The sequence below is a fragment of the Fundulus heteroclitus genome, chromosome 1, assembly GCF_011125445.2.
Source record: "Fundulus heteroclitus isolate FHET01 chromosome 1, MU-UCD_Fhet_4.1, whole genome shotgun sequence".
Taxonomy (NCBI): Eukaryota; Metazoa; Chordata; class Actinopteri; order Cyprinodontiformes; family Fundulidae; genus Fundulus; species Fundulus heteroclitus.
In genome coordinates, this window is record NC_046361.1 from 8,088,410 (window position 1) to 8,114,679 (window position 26,270).

Here is a 26,270-nt window from a genome sequence, read left to right on the forward strand (position 1 = left end):
TTACATTTTTATGTGATAAAATTTATTCATTTAAACCAAGCAGGGCAATTCAGTCACTTCTTTGAAAAATAAAGAAATGACATGGAAAACGAGATTTACATTTACAATCTGCACCTGCCTGACAGACAGATGAAAAAGGGGAAGCATAGGACCCGTGAGCAAGATCGACCAGCTTTATTCCTGGTTTGGAAATTTACGCAAAAATTAACATTCTACAGGCACACAGAATATTTTTTCCCAGTTAATAGAACTTTTGCAGTCAGTTCTTTAATAAGCTGAGTCCGTCTCATCAATCAGCGGCTCATTCAACTGACTGACTGGTTATCTGTCAGAGTCTGAGCCAAACTCCTCCCTCAGCAGCTTCAGCACGTTGTCCGAATACTCATCCCTTGGCCTGCCCATCCCGCTCAGCTGCACAGGCTGGAGGTCGGGGTGGGGCGGTGTGTAGGAGGAAGGGCAGTGGATCTCGTTTAACGTAAACCAGAAGGCGTCTGGATCCACCTGGATTAGGTGTCGAAAAACGCTGTGAAGGAGGGACAAAGATGTTGACTGTTGTTTATTATCATGTTATAGAGCAGCTCTAATATTTCTACAGCTTATATGTTAACAGGATTGTAGTGGAGGTTTTTCTCCATGAATTACTAAATGGTGCAACTGACGGGATCGCTTGGTCCCAAAGTGCTTCACATCTGTTCCATTTGTTTTCCACAACTGTAAAAATGTCCGGTAAACACACACAAAAAAAAAATTTCCTTTTGCTTTGTGTTCATAAAATAAAAGTTTAGATGAAAAATCTTGATTTTTCTTGCATTTCAGAGAACATAGCTTTAAGAAGTTGGGGTTCACAAGAGCAATAACTACACAGAAGAGGAAAAACTCCATACGTCAAGGAGGCCTCATTTAGCCAGGTCTGTTTTAAACGAAAGATTTTCATCACAGAGACCTTTACCTGAAAACGATATAATTAAACAAAGTAATGATGACAGTTTGACTGATAAACGCTAAGCCAGGTTGGTTTATTCTAGTTGATGACGGATATCCTTTTTAAAAGTGTAGGAGATGATCAGAGTTTTGGGGCCTATATATATGCTGTCTTGGATTATAATAGGTGTGTATTCACTACGGAGTGGGGCAAAGCTGGGCGCAGTGTAAAATTGTGGTACGATTTTCTGCTAACATTTCCACATCCAGCATGTTTTCATGAGAGACAGAAAGTTGAAACCTCAGGAGTAAAAACGGGAGTTTTTTTTGCACTGATCTCTCATAGCCATTATAAACTGTACCTTCTTGCGGACAGCTTCACTGTTGCATCACCAGTCCGCTCTGCTGCCCAGGTGAACACACCGAGGTGTCTATACTCCTGCTGTTCTTCTAACATGATGCGAATAGTGTTTGACAGACTCCTGTTTCACCTAAAATCTACAAAGATCTCCTTTGTTCGATTCACAAGCAAGGTAAATTGTTTTTGTCACCATGCCACAAAGTGGTCCACCAACTCCCTGTGCTTACCCTCTTGTCCATCTCTGACACCCAATTACTGCAGATTCATCAGAGTACTGGAGTCTGTCTTATACTGGAAGTCGTGAAAAGGAATGGTGAGAGTACAGCCCCCTGTGGCGCTCCAGTGCTGCTGACTACCAGGTTAGACACAAACCGTGGTTTTTGACAAAGCAAGACAGGCTGGACTGTGTTAAATGCACATCATAGGACATCATCCTCACAGTGCTGTGCCTTGTCCAGATAACAGTGGGTTTGTCGAAGTAGGTGTATGACCGGCATCTCCAACTCCAGGACGATTAGCACACTGTAGGGAACCTGTTAGTTGCTTGTTCGCTTACTTAGGTAGGGCAACGGGAGACTTTCTAGGATCATCAGGATGTATCAGCATGTAGGACGTCAGGGCACGGCTGCTCTGCACAGGGCCTTCAGGACTCTAGGACTGACACCATTGTGTCCTGCAGCCTAATTCCACTGCAGTCTCTCTAACTGCCTCTTCTCCTGATTTCTAGAGAGAGATGGGCAGGAGATGGAGGCAAAGGAAGCACCAGCGTCTTCCGATTTGGTTGAAGACAAACAGGAAAAAGCTGAAGGGTCCATGGACGAGGTAGAAGATAGAACATTTGGGGTGTGACAAAAGAAAACATAAATATAGTCCGTCACACACTCTGCCAGCAACATGGAGATGTCATCAACACCATGGCTGAGTCCACCCCAGTGCGTAGCCTCAAAACAACACAGCAGGGCTTCTTCAGCTTCCTGTGACCATCTTCTCACACTTTCCTTCATTACGGGTTGCCGTTTAGTTTAGCAGCAAGTGAAATGTTTAAATCACCAGATATCGCCACAAACTCAAAGAACAAAAAGCAGCATGATTGAAGAAGTGCTGCATCTAAGGGGTTTTTAAAATCGGCCCAACTCTCTACCTTTTCATCTCATCTGAGATTTGGGGCTGTAGTTAAGCTTTTAGTTGAGATATTATTTGAGCTTTTGAGATTTTAAACTGCTGTCCCCCACTGCAAAGAAACAAAAAAACACCACCATGTTGCTGTGGTTATCAAAACAAACGGCCAAAACTAAAAAAGTATCAGCAAAAATCCTTCCAGATGCACAGCAATAAATACCAGAGGGAATGATCGCCCAAAAGAGCAACGTTTGACCCAGAGAAGCAAGGATTCAAGTTTTTAATAACTAGAAATCAGAATGCTGCCGCCTTGAGTGGTGTAATTCTAGAATAAACAAAAAAGGGTCATATTTTTGAGCGGACAGTGGCGATCAAGCTGAACATCGGCCGATTCCAGCCCAGTTTGTTCCTGCATGTCTAAAAACCAGTTTATACAATCGCTTCAAAATAGTGACAGTATAGATAAGGTGATACAGCAGGTATACAAGTTCCTGCAGAATGGACCTTTTCCATTATTTCCCTCCTCTGCAGAGGGCTTTAAGGAGGTCTTACCTTAGACAAGCCTCTTGCAGTCTGATGGGCTGTCTGCAGCTCAGGTAGGGCAGACAGGCTTCACAGACAGCGTCAAGGTCTGCCTCGCCTAAGAAAACCAAACACAAAACCACACTTTCTATTGATTCAAGGAAACATACAGAACATTTTTATCATGAAATCCACAGCTCGGGTTAAACCACCTCAGTTGTTAGCATATTGTCGAAATATGGCAGAAGCATGAAAAGGCAGATGAAAAAGTGGTTCAGGCCTGGACTTTACCTTTGCTAACTCCTAATGAGCTCAGGGAAGTAATGTGGAGGCTGAGGAGATATCTCCCCTCAGGCTGGTTTTCACACATACACTCTACCACATTTAGGGAAAAAAAAAAAAAAAGAGAGAGACTGTTTTTCTCTTTCCTTTACTCCATCTTTGTTTCTTCTACTGTTGCACTTTGATGTACCCGGACACACCTGCTTCTCTTCCCTTATCTGCCGTTTTGCTGGATTTGTCATAGCATTGCCAGCCTCTGCTCGCTCTCTCCCTCCACTTGACCTCTCTCCGCTCTTTCATTTCCTACCCCCCCCCCTCCCCCATTCACTTCTCTCCATCTCTCTCTCTCTTTTTTCCCATCCTTCCCAGCAGACATTTAGCAATTCCCTAAGCTGCAAACTGGGCTGCCTTTCAAGCCTCATTTCAAAACATGTCTGTCTCCTTCTCTCTGCTTACTCTATTTACCAATTCAGCCCACACTTGGCTGGCGCAGGCCTGCTCGCTGTGAGTCGAGAATAAAAGCAGCAGAGCACATTTCAGAGTTAAATGGGATTATTTTGCAACCGCTTTTATCTCCTTTCTTCTTTCCCTTTCTGCTTCTGCACTCATAGCCTGTAGTCTTTTATGGAATCAAGGTGTCTGCAGGGCAGCTCAGAGGTGAGCAACACACACAAAAAAAAAAAAAAAATGTAACGGCTAGATGCTGTTGCATTGTGAGGCAGCAGCGTCTGAAACTAGAGCTGGGGTTGGGATGTATCGTTGGCTTCAGTCAATCAGTGTTTCTGTCTTTCTCTCACTGTGACTAAGGCCTCGTAATTGGCTTGCTGCAAGTGTCCCAGAGGTGAGTAGTAGCCAAATCGGTATTCACACGAGTGAGGCTGCAGCCGCTGACGGTTTCTCCTCCGCTCTTTCACATTCTCTTCATCTCTAACGCCAAATCTCTTCCCTTCTGACAGAAAGGAGAGCGGAATTACGCTCCAGGCAGGAAAGACAAGCACAAGAAGCATGGCCTTTTCTTTCTTAAGGCTGATAAGACAGATGTTTACATGGTTCCAGTTAAATGAGGTTTACAATGCTCTCCAAATGGCTATGCAAGAGGTAGAGGCTGCTTTTCCACTGTTAGGCTTTGTAACATGATGCTGCTTTTTATTTAGCTCAAGAATAGCAACACAGATCTGGGAACTTACATGTGACCCAGCTGGATTTCCTGATTGTTGTGCTTATACTGTATAGTTAACTATTACCTATAAAGTATAAGGCTACTGGTATCAAGCAATACTTTTAGCAATAGTTTCAACAATGTTTATTGATAAATGATGCTTTGTGTGTATGGAGTATTCAAGTGGACGCAAGCTGTCACCGCAAACATCACAACATTTTATACCCAAGGCAGTTATATTGTAACCTGACACAAGCCAGATGCATGTCTCGCTCCGCCTAGCTCCACTCACATACATCTGGGACATCGTCATAGGAATTGCCTTTATTGAAGGCTGGGCCTTATCAAAAATCCTTGCATATGATTGGATAAGCCACTTGTCTGTCATCTTTATCGACGTGCTATTTCAACCACTCACACCGAAGCTAACCCGTGACGCTGATGATAGCGACGCAGGAAAAAAAAAAAATTATTTTAATGTGTTTGCGGCTCTAGTGGCACGCATTTTATTGACAGTGAGCTGACAGGAAGAGGGGGGAGACAGGCGGCAAAGCGCCGCGGGTCGGAGTCGATCCCGGGCCGACCGCGTTAAGGACTAAAGGCTTCCTAACATGGTTCGCTCTAACTGCTAACCGTCTGCAGCGGACACGCCCCGGAAAACAAAACTTGCCAAATCCGGTCGGGAGAAGGGCGAAAACATGGTTTCCACCAACAAAAGCCTTCAGAGGCGTTCTCTGGTGTTCTTTTAATGAAACAATATTAGGTAGATTGGACAACACGGAAGAAATAGCAGCATCAATGTTAACGCTTGCTTCCTCGAATAGCGGCCATTGCTATCAAAACAGTCTCACGTCACGGTCGCATCTCCACTATGTCACATCTATGAAATGCCAGCCCTGCGTCCTGATTGGCCAGACCATAAAATTGGTTGGAGAAATCACTTTCTATGGGCGATGTCCCAGATGTATGTGAGTGGAGCTAGGCGGAGCAACATATGTCTGGCTTGTGTCAGGTTAGTTATATTGTATTTCTGGATCAAATCTTGTAAGAAACGTCAGACTTGTTAAATCAAACTGCAACTTCAGTCGGCTTTTTAGAAGAAGCTGTCCACCTTCAGCAACCAGTGTTCAATAATAACACAAAGTCCCACAGTTCTCAGTTTTAGCCCAATTATACTGATAGGCTGAGAAAAGATAGTTCACTCTGAATTTGCAGATATTTTTGGCAAATAATTCCACAAAAGTCTGGCTTTACATGGGGAACCTGCATAGGGAAGGCGAGAAGGACAGATCAGACAGATGGATGGACAGACGGCTAAATGGACAAACTGATGACGGCTGAATAGAACGACCGGTGGTTGGATTGATGGAAACGGACGTATGGACTGACTCCCGTTATCATTGACATGTTGGGACCAACAATTGCCCTAAGCCTCAAACTACCATGTCTGCTTGCAGAACAAAGATACTGCAAGGTGATCAATAGTTTCCCTGTTGATCTACCAGATTACGGATTCAGGGATAAATAAGTGATTCAAGGAAGCTGAATATCAGAGTGTTTTTTGGAATCAGTACAGTACAGTTCAGAAAATACTGGCAAGACATTGTTAGGAGGCAAAACAGGGGGAAAAAAAGGAGGATTTGCTCTTTAAGCATTTAAATATGACCTTTTAAATGATTTATTAGAAAGAACTTTATTTCTAAAAAAAAAAAAAAAAAAAAAAAATCTACAATTTGAATAAAACAAATTACGTTTCCACGGCAGTCCTTATCACTGTTAAATCTAATACCGGCTGACCAGACAGCCCTGGCACCTCTGTGGCACATGGTGTCACAGGCTGCTAACTCCTCATCTGTCAGTGATGAGTTTCAGATGGAGGGTGCGACATTCTTAATGTCACCATCACCTGTTTCACCTCCCCGCTGCGCAGGGAAGCAGGTTCAAAAAGCCACAACTCAGCTTCAAGTCTCCGTTTTCTCTGAACAGAGACTTCAGGAGTCTAAGATCTATACGGCCTTAAAAAAGTCGCTGTTCCCTTTGAACACTTGTATATTTTGTAAAGCTTCAACTACTAACTTCAATGTAGTTTTGGGAAGTTATTTGATAGGCAATAACACAAAGTGGTGCATAACTAGTAGAAGGAAAATACATATGTGGTTTTCATCATCTGAAAAATAAAGAAAATCAAAAGATTTTCATCCTGCAAAGCAGTAGAGACGCACACCTAGACTAGCAGGAGAGCATTGATGAGCGAGCCAGCCAGTGGCTCATAGTAACTCTGGAAGAGCTGCAGAGATCCACAGCTCAGTTGGGAAAGTCTGTTGCTGGGCAAAACTAACACTGCACATAAACCTGAAAAGACCTTTATAACAAAGAAACATACTTACAATTATTGTAAAACTGTGAAAACCTCGAAACCCCAAAATTCAGTGACTCAGAAAATCCGAGCATTGTGAAAGAGGCAAATATTAGAAACTCATGGTATCAGCCCCTAATCAGCTAATTAAATTAAAAAGTCCTGCAAAGGTTTCCTCAGCCTCTAAATGGTCTCCGAGTCACTAAGGTCACTAGGCTACACAACCATGGGGTAGACTGCTGACTGGACAGATGTCCAGAAGACAGTCATTAACATCCTCCTGTTGCGCTTCCAGCCGTGAGGGCTAAAATCAGACTGTGAGTTTAAAGCCAATGAAATGTGAGACTTTGACCGGCACCAAGGGACTGTTCTCACAGCAGGGGGGCCACTGTGTATAAAACCCCCTGGCCACAAACAATTGCTCTCTTTCGCCCGCTGCTTTGAGCGGCATAGGGGAGCCTCTCATCTTCCTTTGCGGATCCGACTGGAGTTCAGAGAACCGGCACATATGCAGGCAGAATCGGAGCTAAGTGCATCACTGCCCTTCAAACTGTGTAGGCCCTCCAGAGAACAAACAGCCACGACAGGAAGGCAGTGCAGAGGTCCCCTGACGTCCTCCTGGGACATTAATGTTTGTGTTTTCCGGTCCTCTCATTACAACAAAATACAGCTTAAAAGTCTTTTTAGGGAGTGCCGAACGCTCCTGCTAGCATTAGCAGCATATTGGCACTTAGTAAACGTAACAACGGCGTTTAAACCTAATGCTGATTTTCGTTTCCCTCCGCCATTGTTTCAATAGTGCTATGAACGGTATTAATGCATTAATAGGGAGCAATAATGTTGATTTAATGGTTTCGTGTAACCTTAAGATAAACTCAAGCTAATGTAAACAATGGCCACAGGCAGTGCCTCGACACGTCATTTCCAGTCGATTGTCCGCTTACAGCGCTCTCTAGCTTCCTAAGTTGCCAATTTGAGTGAATTGTTTCCAGGAGAAATAATTACATCGATAAAATCAAGTGTCCATTCTTTAAAATGTTATTTCTTCAAAATAATGTTTTGCCTAACTCAGATTTGCATTCTAAATGGGTAAAACACTGACCAAAAATTTTTCTAAATTAGTTAAGCTAATTTGATCTCATTCAGTCTTTACGCTGAATTTTGGTTCTCTAACTTGGATCTGCAGTGAACCAGGACTACTGAATTATTCTGATGATGATTTTCAACTATTGTTATTATTTGTCGTCTTTTTGTTTCTTGTGTGCGTACATAGTTCCTTAGCTTCTTTTTATCTTAAAGGAGCTATAAGTGATACTGACATCTTGTGGCTCAAATTGGTACAACACACTAAAGGCCAATGATAAAGAAGCTGGTAGTTGACAGGGGGCTGCATCTAAATCAGAGGCAGATTAAGAAAAACCTTAACGTATTGTTTCTAGCTTTTATCATCGGTCATTTGTTGTTTCTGTGTTTGTTTGCTTGTAAATTTACGGACCCGGACTTTGGTCTTCTTGGGCAACGTGTTCTATAAATATTTTATAGATTGATTAATTCATTGATGGTTCTCAGATGAAGTCTTTTCAAGTACCTTGACTATTGCAGGCAAATTGTCAACCTATGGATTTTTTTTTTTTTACATATGTATTTTGAGCTATTGGTGGAAGTGGATATCCACGTGCTAAGCCCATAAAGAATGAAATAGAACAACACAGTAGTTTTACACAACGTATAAGGATAAGAAATGTGTTAATATTATGAATATAATTAAAAGCAACTCTGTCGGTAATATTGTTATTTGTTTTCTTCATCAATTTACTGTTATACTGAACAACATTCTGTTAGCGCTGCAGGGAATTCCCATCTTAGCAGGGCAGTGCAACATTGGCTCTCCTCTCGCTTCCTTCCACTCAGAACTGCCTTGAGTTGTGCCGCATTCAATGTTCTTGGACATAAGAAGTTCACAATCATAACGTCTGATACATACCAAATAACGTTATCCTGAATCCTCTCAACTGTGGTAGCAAGGTTTTCTTTTAGGGTGGTAGTTGCCATCCTATGCCACCCCAGAAGACCCACCCCTGTTCCAAACATATTCAAAGGAAGTTGAGGGAATGGAAAGGTGTGGTTGGAAAAGTTGCAACACGAATAACTGCAGCCTTGACAGGATTGTCAAACAAAATCCATTCAAGAAGCTCCACAAGGAGTGGACTGAGGCTGTGGTCAGGGCATCAAGAGTCACTATGTACAGAGGAATCCTCACATTAATGCTGTCCTGGTAGTGGCTCCTCTTCTTACCAGGTAAAGTTTGCAAGAATGGAGAAGCACAGAATCCATGCTGCTAGAAGTCCAGTGAGAAGTTTCCACAGTCAGTGATGATCTGGGGCACCATGTCATCTGCTGGTGTTGGACCATATCTTTGCCTGCAAGCTGAATTCTCGCGTTCACAAACACACGGGAATCCATCTTGTCCCCCTTCCGCCGCATCCGTTCAAGGCCGACCCAAAACAGGTTGGCCAATAACGTTACCGTATCATGGTTTAAGGTATATATATGTATCTCAGTCAACTGTAACTGCAACTACAACCTGCGGCTACTAATCAAAGCAGTTATGTTTGATCATAGAAATTGATTGTGCACTCCAATAAAATCTAAAACGAAAAGTGGATAAATTCAAGACTTGAATACCGTTGTAACTGTACATTTAAACCTATCTATCAAGCTAATATCTACGGATGAAAATGGACACCTTTTTGTTATAAATAATGAATTTAAACATTGTTAAACAGAACTTTCTGTTGTAGCTGATTTGCAAGTATTTATTTCCTAAAATCCTCTGAAAACTGTTTTTAACACAAGGACAATAAAACAGAAGCAAGAAAAAGTGCCAGCTTCAATTAAGGTGCACATAATCCCACTTCTGGAAAGTTGTATATATTAAAGTGTGTTTTAACAGCGGCGTATGATTAATAAAACAGATGAACATAATACTAACAGAACATACTAACAAAACTGGAAACTTTCATAGCATATTTTCAGTTTACTGGTATATACACTAAGTTGGGGTTATAATTAGTAAAGAGGACAAACACATCACCACACATAGCAGTTAAATAGGCCTACTTCCTGCAGGGTCTTGGTTTGCTGATTGCAGATTTAACAGCGTTGCTTGCTTTATTGTTGTGTAATGGGGCTTGAGAGAGGGCGGGTTGCTTTGCAGAGCTTACTGTGTGTGCAGCTGAGGACTCGGTGGCATCCTGTTGGCTCAGCTGGCTGGGCTTTGAATCTTCAAAGTCATCTTTAAAATATGCTGAACCCAAGCGCTGCCACAGCCCTCAAGGCTTTTTCACTGATGATTTTCCATTATGGTTTATGCATGAGAGCAAATTGAATTTATAATTAAATTTTTTTGAATAAAACAACATACCTATCTAAAAATCGGAGGAGATACTGATTGTGATGGGAAGCCCCACCTTCTTCCCAACCCCGGTAATCCTGATTATATTAACATACTTGCACACTCCTGGGTTATTCTGAAAGAGGTAAGACTAAGTAATGGGTTCATATGTTAAAGAATAGCGTATAAATAGAGAAACAAGTTAGGCTCTAGTTGTCACTGTTATACAACACTGCCACCTGGTGGTAAAACAATACAACTACACAGTTCTAAATTCTCATTAATATGCTAAATCTCAAAATATACATATCTGTAGGAGCGAGAATTACAAATGAAGATTTGTTATTATGCTTAACCTAAACTAATAGGGGAAAATTGCCTCGTAGAACATGTAACTATTATACTGATTTACTTAGAATAAAAAAAAAAAGGGAACATCTCATTGAACCTTCATTACTATCTAGTTCTATTTTTGAATATTTTAGCTTCTATGCAATCAAACCATTTATTTATTCCTCACTGAAGAGGTCATTAAAAAATTAAATAAAATAATCCAGGTCTAAAGAAGCCGTCTATCACACACCAGTTCCTGATATATGAGTGCTGGTTCTGTTGTGTCCTGTGAAACCTCTCCCGCTGGTTTTTGTTCTCTTACCCAGATCCAGTCTCTGACACAGTGAGCCCAGTCCCTGCAGCACAGCCAGCTGCAGTTTGTATGCCAGGGTGTGGGTGTAGACCGGGCCGGCCTTGGCGCTGATGGGAGCCTGCCGTGCCAGGGAGGAGCCCAGCTTGGGGAGGACCTCCTTAGACACCCTCGACCTCAGGAAGTCGCCGCAGGTTTCGCCCAGCGTACACAGCACCTAATGTTGGATATGAAGGAATTCAAAGGCTTGTGATTAAGTGCAATACTACGTGTAAAATAGCTGGGAAAGGCTACACTAAACAGGTCCTAACATTCGAGACATGCCTTCTATATTAGGGGTTTTCTATTTCACTTGTATACATATTTTAAAATCTTTTAAAATTAAAGTTATAAGCGACAAAGAGGGCAGATTCTTCAAAGGTTTAAAGTCGTAGTTTTCTTTTTTTTTTATTAAACATGATCCAAACTTGATTATTTGTCCACAATGCTTGTTGTAAAAGTCCAGAGTTCTCTTCTTGCATGTTTTTGATAACACGTTGTGCACATCTTTAAAATGACCATCATAGCCCTACGTCAGAGTAAAGATAAGTTGGGTAAACCAACCCTGAAGGCTCTGAGGACAGCTAATGGGTCGTCGGTGAGTCTCTGAAGCAGGGCCGGCCAGCAGCGATGAGCCATGGGCAGCAGCTCATCTTCTCTCTCACTCAGCACGTACACACACTGCTCCAGCACATCCAGCACCTTTAGACAGAGTAAAGCCAGCAATTAGAAATCTTATGAACACGCAAAGGTGGCGGTTATCCTGGTGTCAGGTGAATGCTACATTTAGGTGACCCACAATTGTTGTTTTTTTCTAAATAATTGTGGCTAACCTGACCTTTATTTTGCACTATGGGGCAAAAGGCTGGCAGGACTCTCAGCTATAATACTGATCACCTGGATTAACACCTCCATGTCTGGCTAGATTACTTATGACAGCATTTAGTGTTGACGGTGATCTGTACCTGGGATACGGGACCCATCTTCTTTTTATCCAGAAAAACTGTTCAAAACTCTTCACACACAGGGCCTTGCAAAAGTATTCACCACTTAAACTTTATCACATTTTGTTATGTTGCTACCACAAAAATTTATGAGTTTCATTATAATTGTATATGATAAAATCATAATAATAATAACATAAATTAGAACAAAATGTTAAGGAGCAGGAAAAGAAAACATGGGTTTCTTAATTATTTACGATTAGAAATCTAAAAAACAACAAAAAACAAAAACAAAACATGTGCCATGCATTTGTATTCAGCCCCTTGAGTAAATACTTAGAAAAATCCTCTTTGGCTGCAATGACATCTAAAGTTCTATTCAATAAATTAGTATATTACCGAAAAGTGAATTTATTTCAGTAACTCAATTCACTAACACATTAAATGCATTAACACAGACTGTTGGTGTTTCAAAGCTTCTATTTCTGTTAATTAAGATTTTTTTCCACATCCAGCTAAGAGCATTTAATATATATTATATTACATTACAGCAGACCAATAAAAAAGCAACTATTGTTATGCAGAAATTGGGTCTAATGAAAATTATGTTTAATACCGGCTTAAAGGTTGTTGTTTTTTTTTTTTTCAAAAGGTACTTTTAGTCTGACAAACAAGCCTGTTAGAAATGCACATTGTAATTTATTGAATAGGACTGTGTATATATTTTATGTTACATTTCTATCAGTGCAGCCCATCTACAGACTGATATTTCTGTAAAACAGCTCAGGCAGTCAGTCAGATTTGTACTGCAGCTTCTGTCTGTTTCGGTCAAGGACCGGGTCTTGGTAGGTTTGCAGCTCTTTCTATTTTCAGACAATGCATTGAACAGTGATTCATGAGATGACTAAACCTTGGGATATTGTTTCATAACCGTGCTTTAAACTTCACCACAACTTCATGGCGCTATTAGTCCTAAGAGGACTTCACATAACAGCTGCATTTATACTTCGATTAGATTTTACACAAGCATACTCTCTTTTCTAATTAGGTGGGACTTCTGAAGGCAATCTGTTGCACTGGATTTTATTTTAGGGGTATCAGAGTGAAGCATGAATCATCTTCCTTCCACATCACAACCATGCACTACTCTGGGCTGTGCCATAACACCCCAGTATAATATAATGAAGATGATTGTTGCAACAAGGCTGAAAATGGGACAAAGTTCAGGGGTTATAAATATGTCTGCATGGCACTTTAGGTGTTGTCGATTTGTTTGTTCCCAGGTTCCCATGAAAAGCTCTACAAACATTAAGCTTCAATTGATCGATAAAGTGGCAGAAATGGTCAATGGATGGAGAAATTCCTCCTTTTAGGAGTGCCTAAGGAGTCAGTGGGAAGTGTAAGGGTTTAAATTAAACCAAGGGTGGCCCAGTCCTGGAGATCTACATTCATGCAACCATTAGATGCATCCCGTCTCCAACACAGGCTCAGTTCCTTCTTCAGCATTTCATTGACCTCTGCAGAGGCCAGGCATCGAGTCATTCATGTGTTTCATGTGTTTATATTTGCATAGATGTCTTTGAATTAATGGTGATGTTATGACTATTATGTTAAAACCTAAATATAATGATAAAAATGAAAAATAACAAAACTCCACGTCCTCTGCTGACAGATCACCTTGAGTCTGAGCCTGAGACTTGGGTCGGACAGCAGGTGAATGCAACGCTCCATGACATCTTTAGTAATGCTCAGGTGGGAGGGAAGTTCTGCCTTCATGTCAGGACCACAAACATCATCAGCATCCTCACACTCTGGAGGAGGAGGAGGAGGAGGCACGTCTGGGAAGATTAACACACACTGTAAATAGTTGCCTGCTTGAACCCAAATTCATTCCCCTAAACCATTTAGGTGGAACTCCTAACCTACTCTGGAAAGCATAAAGCCCACAGCTGAATTTTCCTGAGGCAGAATCTACTTTTATTACCAAGATCCTCAGTCTCGTCCACTTCAATCCCAATGCCCTCTGCCAACTCCTTCTGCTTGCGGTAATCCAGCAGGAACTGGCAGACGTCGAAATCTTCCTGTTCAGCAGACGTCTTAAAACCTGGGAGACTTACTGGTCCTGCAGCACGCCGGGGGAAACCACCTGGCTGAAAGGGGGGAAAAAAAACAAGATCAATTCAATAACAGATTTAAAACTTACTCCTCAGAAATGAGTCGCATGACACAGAACAGTGTGAGCTACTCACTCACTCATTTTCAATTTTTCAACATTTTCAATAAATCTATCTGGTTAGTCTCCTTACCCAGTGCCTTCATGAGTGCGTGCAGCACAGAGCAGAAAAGAGGAGCGGAGTGGTCGTAGCTGAGATCCAGAGCCATCAGCACATCCTGCACTATGTCCCGGACCAGAGGCAGCAGGCTGCGGTCAGAGTGAGCCAGCATCACCATCAACACCCGCGGAGCCTGGTCAGAGGGAAGAAGACCGGCGCATGATCAGAAAGCTCTGAACAGATGTGCTCAACCATTACCTTCCTCTGCATCTGCACCTGAGGATGCTGACTGAGCCTCTGCAGGTTCACCGACACGTCGTTCAGCAGGTAGTCTGAGTTGTCGCTGATCAGCTCCTTGGGCGAGGAGTAGCCACAGGCCTCGCTGATGTCCATCATGGCGCCCAGCGCCGCCTGGCTGACCAGGAGCGTCTCTTCGCCGGCTTTCTCCAGAACCGGGTAGAGCGACGTCATCAGCAGGGGGCGGAAGTGGCGCCGCAGCGCCTGGGCGAAGCAGGCGACGCCCTCGAGCTGGATGCACAGCTGCCAGATGTTGCTGTTCAGCTGGTGGATGGTAGACGACGAGCTTGGCGGGGAGGTGGGTGAAGAGGGGATCACTTGCAGAGAGCTGGCAGAATTACTGATGATCTCACTGCGGCATATGGACTGGAGTCTGAGCGGACTCAGCAGCTACAGAAAGCAAAACAAAGAAAAGAAGAAAAAAATTATGTTGAGCAAAACTAATAGTTTTACAAAGGAAAATAAAACAGCAATTTATAAATATAAACAGTTCATTTAGCTGTTTTCCATGTGTGAGATCTAGTATTAACAACATAAACTAATCATTTTTTATTCCTTATTATTTTAAACACTAAGTCTATATTGGTGTTCAGTAGGAGTCTTTAAATGTTTCCTAACAGGTTTTTTTTTGTAAATGTAAACTCTTATCAATGAGACTACTTGTACAGATAAAGATTTATTAGTAATAAAACAAGCATGAACTCTAATATGGAAAAATTTCACTCATAAATTTAAGAAAAACACATTTTTTTCAGGCTGGTGCCAAACGTTGCTGATCTAGATGTTGCACTATGATCAAGTGCTAAAGGCAGAATGACAACCAAACTCAAGCATGACTTTCATTTATAATAACATTAGAAGAGGGGAGAGGGTAAGGGAAACACATAGAAGAGAAAAACATCGCTTTAAACAACCAATTAATTTAATTTGAATTAAACGGGACTATGTAAATATTAAAATCACTAAATTCCAAGGTTTAACGTATTAAAAACTGATCAATCGAAGTTGTGGCCATTTTTTTGCAGAAACGGATTACTAGACATCTTTATGTTAGATCCACATTATGCGGATGAAAGCAACACACATGGCCTCTCCCTGCACCGGCTTCATATCCCCCAGTAACCTGCCTGAATTGGTGGGTTGCCTGGACTTGCAGCAAAGACTCTGTTTATCTAGCGCCAACAGAGAGCTGCCCGTGTTCTGGTGTCCTCTTTGATGGAGACCTTGACAGATTTTCTCTGGAGAAAAACCCAGCCTCGACAGTTCAGCGTCAGTAAGTTCGAACCTTGAAGCAGCTTTTAATTCTCTGCTCCGTCTGCCAAGCAGAGATCAGTCGAAGCTATCAGGGAGAACGGAGCACAAATGAATGAGCTTCCTGCTAAAGCATCTTCTTAAGAAAAACAGTAAATATGGGATTGTTTTAATGAAAAACGTGTTGGATGGGCTGATGCTGTACTATTATACTAGATGGTTAAACGTTTGCAGAAAATAAATTACATTAAAACAGAGTTTAAATTGGAAAACGTCCCTTTTCTGAGAGCAGTGAGCTGGTTGCAAGTGGTTCTCCCTCCTTTGTACGGAGGGCCAGGGGTGAAATGGGATTCAGCTTGCTGTGTGTTGCACCATTCATTACTAACAGAAAGGAACGGACGTGATATTGGCAACTGCCTTGGATTAGGAAAAACTAATTGTGTCACTTGGAAACACAGTGAATGTAAATATTACCTACAGGGCCATTGTGCCATATCAAGAACCATCTGCCCCCCATCTGTAAAGCACTATTTTAGAGCCAGAGTAAAACGTTTATTACACTAAGATCTGGGTTCACTGCATACCACAGTTTTAAATTCATGCTTTGATCAATAGGAAAATTTTATTTTTTATTTTTTAGAAATAAATGTATCAAACCTCTTAAATCTTCTAATATACTAGAGCTTTAAAGAGTGGCCAAGTATAAAACAGACTGCAGATTTGGTTTGTTTTCTACTAAGAAAGGATAAGCAGCTATAGCCAATGCCTGGATAAATGATATAACAATAACACCACCTGAGAAAGTGTTACGGTTGTTACTTGCAGCATTTCAGGCTGCTTGGATGCTACTGCAGGCAGCAGGATTAGGACCTTAGCTGATTTTCCTCCAGTACAAACGGTGCTCACATTTGCCATGAAAGTTGTTTGTGGTCGTTTCTTTCTTCATCGTCCCTGTAGCTGAATAAGAAACCTTAACTTTCCTAAAATAGCAGGTAATAGCGATAACTGGGAGTCCACGCCGTGTTGGCTTTAAAACAACACTGTATTCGTAGTTCCGATACTCGCATACTGTTACACCCCAAGTGCACAGTGAATAATTCTTTCTTAGGCAAACACGTGGCACAATAATTCCCTCTTTTAACAGGCTGAAACATAAAATAGGTAACAAAACTAATTAGTGAAACCAAATTGTTGGTCTGGAATAACTTTGCAGCACTTTCTGATATTTTTTGTTTTGTTTTTGAAAGACGTGGGAAAGCATGGATGCAAGCGACAGAGAAAACGCTCTGAAACTTCTACTAAAAAATTTGACCAACCAAAATAATTTTTAGATTAGTACAATGCTGTGTTTTCTTTGTAGACCTTTTCAGATTTGTAAAGCCTCACCTGCTGGTCCTGACGGTCGGCGTCCGTCTCCTCACTCACAGTGACCAGGTGCCAGTTGTTCAGGCTGGTGTATTCCTCCATGACGGACACCACGGCCGCTTTGAGGTCTTCCTGGGAGGCAGCGCGGCGCTCGCTGCCGTCCAAACACTTGGCCTGCGCTGCCACGGCGACGCCGGCGGCACCCCTGACCAACTCGTTTAGGACCATGGCCGCCTGCTTCCTGTACGCCGACGACTGCCGGTACAAGTCCAAGAGGTGGTCCGTGAGGAGGTAGATGTTACCATAGTAACCTAGGAGATGAAAAAGGAGGCGATGAGGAAAAGCTAAAAGGTGTCGGAGCTGTGATACTTTGCTGTAAAGGGTATCTTACGTTGACAGTGAACAGTGTTACGTATCCAGTGTGAAGTTTACATCACAGGTCTGAATGTTGTGGCCAATTGAAGTTTTTAATGATTTATTTGAAAACTCTTTTGCGGTGGTGAGGAAACTGAATGGACCGTGGATTGTACCTCAACCTCACAGGCTCAAACCTAAGCATGCAGTCAGCTTGCTGCATAAATAAAGCTGAACTCAAATCAAATATATATATATTTAATATGGTCCAATGCCTAGTAGCCTCTCAATAGTGATGATCTGGTAGTCTCTCAAGTTTCACAGCACCGACTAGCAATACTCGGTAGGAGCATTTTTTTTAGATGGTTAAAAACATCTAAAATGTTTCATAGTCAAACAAAACACATATTCAACTGTTTGCCCAAAATGACAGGTATATTTGGAGGAGGGAAGGTGAAGCTTTGAAAACTTTATATGCTTTACCAACTGTTAGGCATGGTGGTGGTAGCATCATGCTGAGGGACTGTCCCTGCTGCCTAAATGCACTGAAGCTGTATTCAAGTAAGTCATTGAAAGCCCAAAACTAATAGGACATCCATGCCCGTGACGAGCGTAGGCAGCATGATACAGTACCTAATGTTCGGCAGATTTCCATGAGCACGGAGAAGATCTTCTCATCCGTGAAGTACAGAAACTGCTTCCTGTGTGTGTGACAGGTGTAGGAGTCGAGGGAGCCTGAGCTGCTCTCTGCGGGATCAGTGTAACTCCTTTCCTCCACAACACGCACGTCCATCACATCCAGCTCCAGTACCTGCAAAGACATCGTTGATCCCAGCTTAACAATAAACTTTTACTGGTTAAGACTGGAAAGTCAATCAGAGTCCATATGACCAAAGTAATAGCTTTAAGGGCTGATGGGCTTTTTTTCTCAATCAACTATCAAGCTCACACACAGGCTGTATTACCTTTTATTTTGAAAATGTCAACTACAATAAAAGATAAACCTTGTTGTGAACTTCTCGCTTATGCTGACTCAGTATTTTCTCTATTTGAGTAGTTTTGTAAAGTTGTCCTGACACATCAGAAAACAAAAGATATGCTAATGTGGGTGGATATGTTGAAATAAGACTGTAATAACATTACTGCCTTATGTAATCTATAAAACAGACTAAATTTACTAAGAAAAACACGTCTGAGACTGTGACATTGAACAAAGATAAAATTGTGTTCCATTTTTCCACCAAACGACGTTCAATTATCTGACTGAAACATAAGACTTCAGAGGATGAAACCCAAAATTAGAGCAATGTGCTGAATGCTAAATATTGCCAACTCTGTCTTTGAACGGTAAACAGGAATTTTGAAAAGGTCGAATATGTTGCCTCTGTATTTCTAGCCGTTTGTCCCCTTTACAGTTTTCTTCTGGTTTTGCTTAGTTTGGTCAAACTTAAATATCTTAAAACGTTCAAACCATCAAACTAATTTTGACACCTGGATAACCTGAGTAAAAACAGAAAGCAGATGTCACAAAAACATTTCACCACACCTGAACCCTACCAGGGTGTGATTCAGGTGTGCTGAAGGACACCTAGCGGATGAGTTGTCAACACCGGCTGGTGTTCGACAGCACCAGACAGGTTCTACTTAAATGATATGTTGAGTCTCTACAGGTCTGACAGTAATTAGGCCTTGGTGTGAATGAGTGAAACTGAACCAGAAATGTGTGACTGATCACAGCTAATTCGTGATTTAACAGGAGGGGCAATTACATTTCCACCCAGCACCAAGTTGGATTGTTTTGTTTGTTTCCCTTTAGTAAATTAAATCATCATTTGAAAACTGCTTTTTCTGTTTACCAAGCTCATCTTTGTATGATATCAAAATCGTTTGCTGGTGTCAAACAAAGAAAAGTGAGACAAACGGGGAATAAGTAAAGAAATATGTCACTCTTTTCCACACTGGTTTGTAATGTTTTTAGAACTACACTGAATTACTTTTCAACAATCCTCTGCTTTATTTCCATCAACAATCATGAATAATACAGCCGCTAAAAAGGATACCTGGACGTTACAGAAAACCAGAACACAGCAGGTTTCCTTTGGGGTTTCTGTCAGAAGTTGCCGGTAGAGATGTCTACACTTTCATTGTTTCTCATAATAAAGCTTTTTTTTTTTAAATGTTACTTATACGTGGTTTTAACGTTTGTATTGTTCTCATCAGTTTAAACAATACCAACATAAAAAAAAAAATTCCCTCACAATAAAATGAAGGATTATGCCCTTTATTTAAGGTTGGGAACGAGAGCACCACCTTGTGGCAAAATCAGTTAAATGCACCTTTGATTCCCACCTAATGTAAAGCTTTAGGCCCATGAAAGTAATCTAACTGATATTACTGTCTCAATTTTGACTCCAAATGATCATAAAGACAATCCATTCAACAAAAAACTATTGTTATTAATAAAGTGATGATCAACTTCATTCGATGTACCCATAAATGTTAACTGTGAAATAACATTTGATGAATCAAACTAAAGAGGAAAGAAGAGTTTGACCAAAGTTACTGATTGCTATTTTCCTAACATTTTTACACACAGCAAACAAGCCTTTTAGACTGACGCTGCATTTGATGTTGAATAAGAAAGTCAGAGACAAACAGAAGCACATGAAGAGTTCAGCAGAGGCTAAACGAAATATCTGCTAATTAACCTTAAAGTATTGTTCAAATCTGATCAAGAGACTAACATTTTAGACTTCATAAAATTATGCCACATAGTTCTATATTTTGGTAGTTCCTTTCATTTAGACATGCAGTTTTTAGCTATTTTCATTATCTCTTGAACTTTAATCCAAGAAGAGTTTTGTTTTCAGCGACTTCTCGCCGTGTGTTAGACAGCGGTCAAGGAATGACAGATTCTTATTTGACTTGGGACTTGACTCAAGGCTTGAGTGGAAAGAGTCCTTCAGACTTGCAAAACAATTAATATGCAGCCTCTCTAAACAATGCCTTGCAAAATTATTCACACCCCTTGGCTTTTTACTTATTTTCATTTCAATCCATAACTTATAGCAGAAATAAAAAGTGTTTTGAAGCTAACTTAACATAAAAGTAAAACCAGCAAACATATACTTATAATGAAAGATGCAGAATAAAAAAAAAATAGTCCCACTAAGGGGATTTTAATTACGGCATATCAAAAAAATATACTTCCAGTGCGTTCGGCAGTTTCCGCGACCATTCGGATGTGTGACGTAACGCGTGTCACGCCGAGGATAAATAGAGCAGAGCGTTTGACAGCCGCAAGTGGTCGAATGCAATTTCATCATGGTTGAATGCGTCACTATCAACTGTACAAACCGGGCGGGGGAGAACGATGGGGTGTAATTTTTTTAATTTCCCCAAAGACCAAAAACTTCAAAAGACTTGGATATGCAAGCTCCGACGTGTGAATTACAATCCAAACCCGACTGACTGCGCAGCGACGCCTTCAGGTACAAGCCGTCATTACTGTGGTCGACTGGCTACAAGCCGAAGCCACAGGCGCTTTTGCCCGGAGCCATCCAGAATATTTTTTGCAATAAAAGAAAAGCAGATGTAGAGGAGCAGCTTGACCCGGGAAAAAACGAAGAGCGGACAATAAACGAGAATGCGCTGGTGTTATACAGGTATGAATACCAAAATGCAGGCTCACAGGTGCCATGCCAAGCTAGTTATCCCCGACAGCATTTGTTTCTTCTTTGTTGACTGCATCTCTATACAAATCACCTAGACTTGGAACTTGTGTTGCTTTACTTTGGTTGAAAAGTTAAATGAGGGCCATTTCCTACTATTTCGGTTGGAACACATCCATCCGCTCTTCCTTCTGGATGCGCGAACGTCCCCGACACAGGGGAAACAGATTATGTCGGGGATACCTACCGCGGCGCAACACCAGTATAAATACATGCAAATACAGCTTCAAATCTAATGATCCATGTGTTTACGCGTGCGTTGGTTACAGTATCATGCGCTGATGTTGTTATCAGGAACGTTTGAGCTCCTGCAGCTGTAATGAGAAGGGACAAGAGGAGCAAGGGGCAGTGATTTCAGGATGTGTGGAGACAGAGAAGACACACTTCCAAGTGGTAAATACAAATCTTTCTCTGAACCTCCATTAGTCCCACGAAATCCTCCGGCATTTTTTTGTAATACAAACAGCTTCTTCTTCTCCTCTCCTCATATGTTATGTCTTCAATGAGGGTTTATGAGTTAAACTCTGCAGCGTAGCAAACGTAGGAGCACGTGTTACCTGCATCAATGCTTTAGAGATCCTGTCCAGGTGTGCAGCGGAGTTTAGCACCACAGAGACGAGGGGTCCCAGGACTTTCAGGTAGCCGAGGAACACATTGAGGACGAACAGCTTCTTCTGGTCATCAGAGGTCCTCATCAGCCGGGGCAGCGAGGTGGCTAAGGAGTGGAGATTCTCAGACAAGACGTCAGTCAGGTTCTTACTGCTTGTGCCACTCTGATTCCTCTGTGATACGTCTCTAAGAGCAACCTCACACCTGAAGAAGAAGACATGAGCTTCAGTTAAAAGTCAAATGATTTCTTTTCTCCACACAGAAAAACAACAAACCTCGCTCTGACTCTGGGCTCGTCGTCGTTGATCGCCCCCACCAGAGCTTCCAGTAACGGCCCCACGCACTCCTTCAGCGACCGACTACACGTTGCCAGCAGATAGTCGGCCAGCTCCACCATCTCCAGCCTCACCCTCCAGTGCTGGTGGGCCGAGGTGCAGGAGATGATCCTCTTCAGCAGCGCGCACAGCTTCCCCGCCGTAGCCTTCACCCAGTCTGCCGTCCGCTGGACCAGGAGCTGCCTGATCCTACCCAGGTCTGGGGAGGGAGTTTTACAGGACTGACCGCTCTGCAGCTGGGCATCGTCCATGACCAGCCCCACAGACCTGGACCACACCTGAACAATAATAATAATAATAATGATAATAATGATAATAATAATAATAATAATAATAATAATAATAATAATAATAATAATAAAGAGGAATTTTATTTCCCTATGGTGTAAAACCATTCTCGGCCCTTGAACTTTACCACATTTAGTCAGATTCCAACTGGAAACTTTGATGTATTTTGTGATTTCATGAGCTAGACCGACACAGAGTTGCACATGAAGAAGAAGGAGAAGAAGGCATCATTATCAATCATTTTTACAAATATCTACATTTGCATTCAGCTCCCCTGAGTGAGTATCACTTTATTACGCTTTCAGGGTGTGTAGTAGCCTTTTCACATGATGCACTGGTCCTCTGTCAGAAGTTCACTGCTTTGGAAGTTTTATGGGGGGTTTCTTTATATTTTTGTTATATCACTCTCCTCCCCCATACACTTTTCCAGACTCAAATTTGCTTTTTTGCCTAGCTAGGTTTTAAAGAATAAACAGATTATTTATAAATTTCTACAGCGACCCAACTATAAATGTGGACAATCAGGTGGATGGATGCAACACCTGTACTCTGGTAACAGGGAATAACAGAAGTGCATCTTTTTATACTCCTGGTTCTTCATCCATGCTTATCCAGACCTGCAAAATAATTACGTAAAAGTTCAAAACTGGGATATTCCAAAGTCCACAGCAGCCATGTTCGTTCTGCTCTGATCACTGCTGTGTTTCTCGGCCCTCGTGATGCCATTAGTTCGATGATGTTCTGACTAAGACTTTGGAGATCTCTGTGATTAAATTAGATTACAGACAGGAAGATTTGGTAATTGGGTTGCGTGTGAAGACGAAGGGTTGTACTGGATTTTGTTTTAGGGGTAACGTAGTTAAGTGTGCTGAATATAAACGTCACGGCAAACTTTTTCAGCCATTAATGGTTTTAAAGTTTAACTGTCTTTTTTTTCTTCTTCCACCTTACAACTATATGCCACTTTGCGTTGTCCCACGCCATAAAATCCAAACAAAACACATTGAAATTAGTGTTGTGATGTAACACAACATGAATAAGGGGTATAAATACTATTGCAAGGCACTCTACACCTATTATTGCTTCTGCTCTTTAATAAAACTCAATATTCTTCTTCACGAAACATGTTGACCTAGTTCGATTTCAAGTAAAGAAACAAAAGCATTTTAATTGATATATGTCTGAATTGACTGATGTAACAACTAAAAACAAAAGTGTTGAGATCTGCAGTGCATCGCTTTGATTTTATAGGAACATCAAAGTAATTTAGGTGAAGGCGATGTTTTACCTTGATGGCCCTGACAGTAACTGCGTGGCCTTGCCTCAGATCTCCCGTGATGATCCTGGCTGCAGCCACAGTGATGCCAGGTAAGAACGAAGCCACGGTGCCACCTACAGCACACCGCTCCTCCGGCGACGGCACCACGTGCTCCTGGGTGCAGTCACAATGCAGAATCAACGACTGCAGGCACTTCAAGGCCGCCGCCTGTACGTCTCTGGATTTGTCCTTCTCGCCTAAAGCCAACAGGAGCGATATGGCAGCGCCCAGTCCAGGCAGCATGGCGGCTTCATAGAGTCTGAAGACTATGTCACCGTAAGCGGCGTGAAGCAGAGCATCCAGGCACCTCAGCACGGCGGATTTCAGCTCCTCCGACGCGTCCGCAGGTTTACCCGGGTCTGTGGGCGAGCAGAGGCAGATGCAGAGCTCCGAGAAGAGGTCACGGAGGGTGTCCCAGCTCCGGACGCACGTCCTCTCCAGGACGTCGCTCAACGCCTCGGCCACAGCCTGCACCAGCTTTTCCCTCCTCTGCCCGGGGACTTTCAGGACGAAGCGGAGGGGGAAGAGCACGTACTCCTGGAGCTGCTGCAGAGAGGCCGCCTGAACGTCTCTCAGCTGTTCGCTCAGCGTCTCCACGTTGGCCAGCGTGGGCTCCTTGGTGAGGAGGACACAGGCCGGGCGCAGATAAGCGAAGGCGATCTTTGGATCGTCGATCTGAGACATGACTGGAGGCATCACAGCGAGGGCCACTTCTGCAAAGAGGGTAGGGAGCAGTGAGAACATCTTCGGAACTGTCTCATTCACTTCAATGTCTTCTTTAGGCTGACTATATATTTTAGCATCTTCGTTCAATCTCTAAGAAATATGTTGTTCAGTTGTGAATCTTTACGGTTGAGCAGAAATAATTCAATAACTGACAGCCAACCTCACTACCTCTCAACTGGGTTTAAGCTATATATATATATATATATATATATATATATATATAGATATAGATATAGATAGATAGATAGATAGATAGATAGATAGATAGATAGATAGATAGATAGATAGATAATTTCTCCAATGTGAGATCAATAATGCTTTTCTTATCTTATATATATATATATATATATATATATATATATATATATATATATATATATATATATATAAAACTTTTTTGGTTAGGTTCTTATCCCGTATTATTTAGATGAACACACCATATTAAAAGTACAAGCCTACGTTATAACAGCGAGAGTAAAGCGTGATGTCGCACCTCAGCGTTGTTTAATCTAAGCTAAATGCTGCTAAGGAAGGACAGCGGTAAACAACAGCCTACCTTCATGTCAGCAACACCAAAGAGATGTCAATGAACATTCAATGAGACGATTTAACCAGGGAACAAAAAAGCAACATTTCGCCCTGATGAAGTTACCGCTGAACGCCGTGTAGTAAACGTCATCATTCTGCGTCGCTGACGCACAGTTTTTGACGGAGGTTAACTATTTCCGGTGCTTTTCAACATAAAGCTTCTCGATAGTTACGAACTACAACAGGATAGAATTTAACTCTGACATTGTTGAAACTGTACTGTATGCGATCTTTCCCCAGAGTCCATCTCTCGTTTGTTTTAGAAGTAGAAGTAACTTTCAAATTCTCTGGAAAAATTAATCCAGAGAGAGGACTACATTAATAATTTATTAACCATCCAAGCCAAATATCACATAAAAATCACATAAATCTTTAAAGAAAAGGGCAGATTGTGTAGTTTTTTTCCCCATTGACATGAATACAAGTTGATTTTCAACTAATCAAAAGGCAAAAACAACGATTTTTCTCTCAACTAAAGCCTGCAAACGATGTTTTTTTCATAAATTATTATTTTAGCATGTGGTTCTTAGGTACAAATTTTGATTTATGTGCAAGTTCTTTGTTTTTCTATCTAGCAAATTAGCAAGCTAATTTTTTTCTTCTTTTTTATGTATGACATAGCCTACTCTGGCTGTCTTGTGTTAAAATGTTATTCAACTTACTGCTGTTTTGTTCATTATTACAAAGTTTGATTTATTAAAAATAAAATGGAATAAAATTTATAAAGTTTATATTTTATATAGTATATAATTTCTGTTGATATTAAACTGCTTTTTGACTGCTGCTTTACCTTGTATTCATCATAACAATGTCCTGTAACATGATTCCTTTTATTCAGATTCAAGAAGAAATTACCTTTATTGTCTCTCATTGGGGAAATTCATGTCCCAGCAGCAAAGTGAAACATAAATGTGGAAACACAAAAAGGTAAAAATGTACAATGAAAAAATTAGAATAGGACACTGTGCAGTAAGGCAGTAACCGTGCAACATAACAAATAAACACTGTTCAGTTATTAGTTTGTAAAACTAACATAATCGAGAATCTAAATACATGTACAACTGAATAATGTAATTTAAAGAAATGTGCAAAATGCGCATTCATATTTTTGCATGAAAAAACACCCACCAACTATTTACAAGAAACACCTGCTGAGTATGTTGGGAGCGGTGATGGTTCTAAAGTTTAACAACTGACGGGAGGAAGGACACTCCTCTGTGCACTTAGGATGCAGCAGTCACTGAAGGAGCTGTCCAGCTCTGAAACAGCTTTATCTGTGGGGTGGGAGACATTATCCAAGAGTGAGGTTATTTTTGCCTAATATTCCTTTAAAGGGAGACACCCAGTAGGCATTTTGATTAAATGTCAAAACCACCTCCACTGACTGTTGTAGAT

General features: G+C 41.5%; 1 protein-coding gene across 1 annotated transcript; it reads right to left on the minus strand.

The window, feature by feature from the left end:
- On the minus strand, positions 1–24,974 carry tti1 (TELO2 interacting protein 1). Its single transcript, XM_012861989.3, is given in 15 exon segments — positions 1–523; positions 2,954–3,041; positions 10,770–10,974; positions 11,361–11,498; positions 13,418–13,578; positions 13,725–13,840; positions 13,842–13,890; positions 14,047–14,206; positions 14,290–14,700; positions 16,948–17,237; positions 17,914–18,091; positions 21,569–21,824; positions 21,896–22,233; positions 23,532–24,274; positions 24,844–24,974. Coding segments are annotated over 14 exon segments (3,318 nt in total). The 5' UTR covers positions 24,258–24,274; positions 24,844–24,974; the 3' UTR covers positions 1–321.
- Between the last annotated feature and the right edge of the window lie 1,296 nt (positions 24,975–26,270).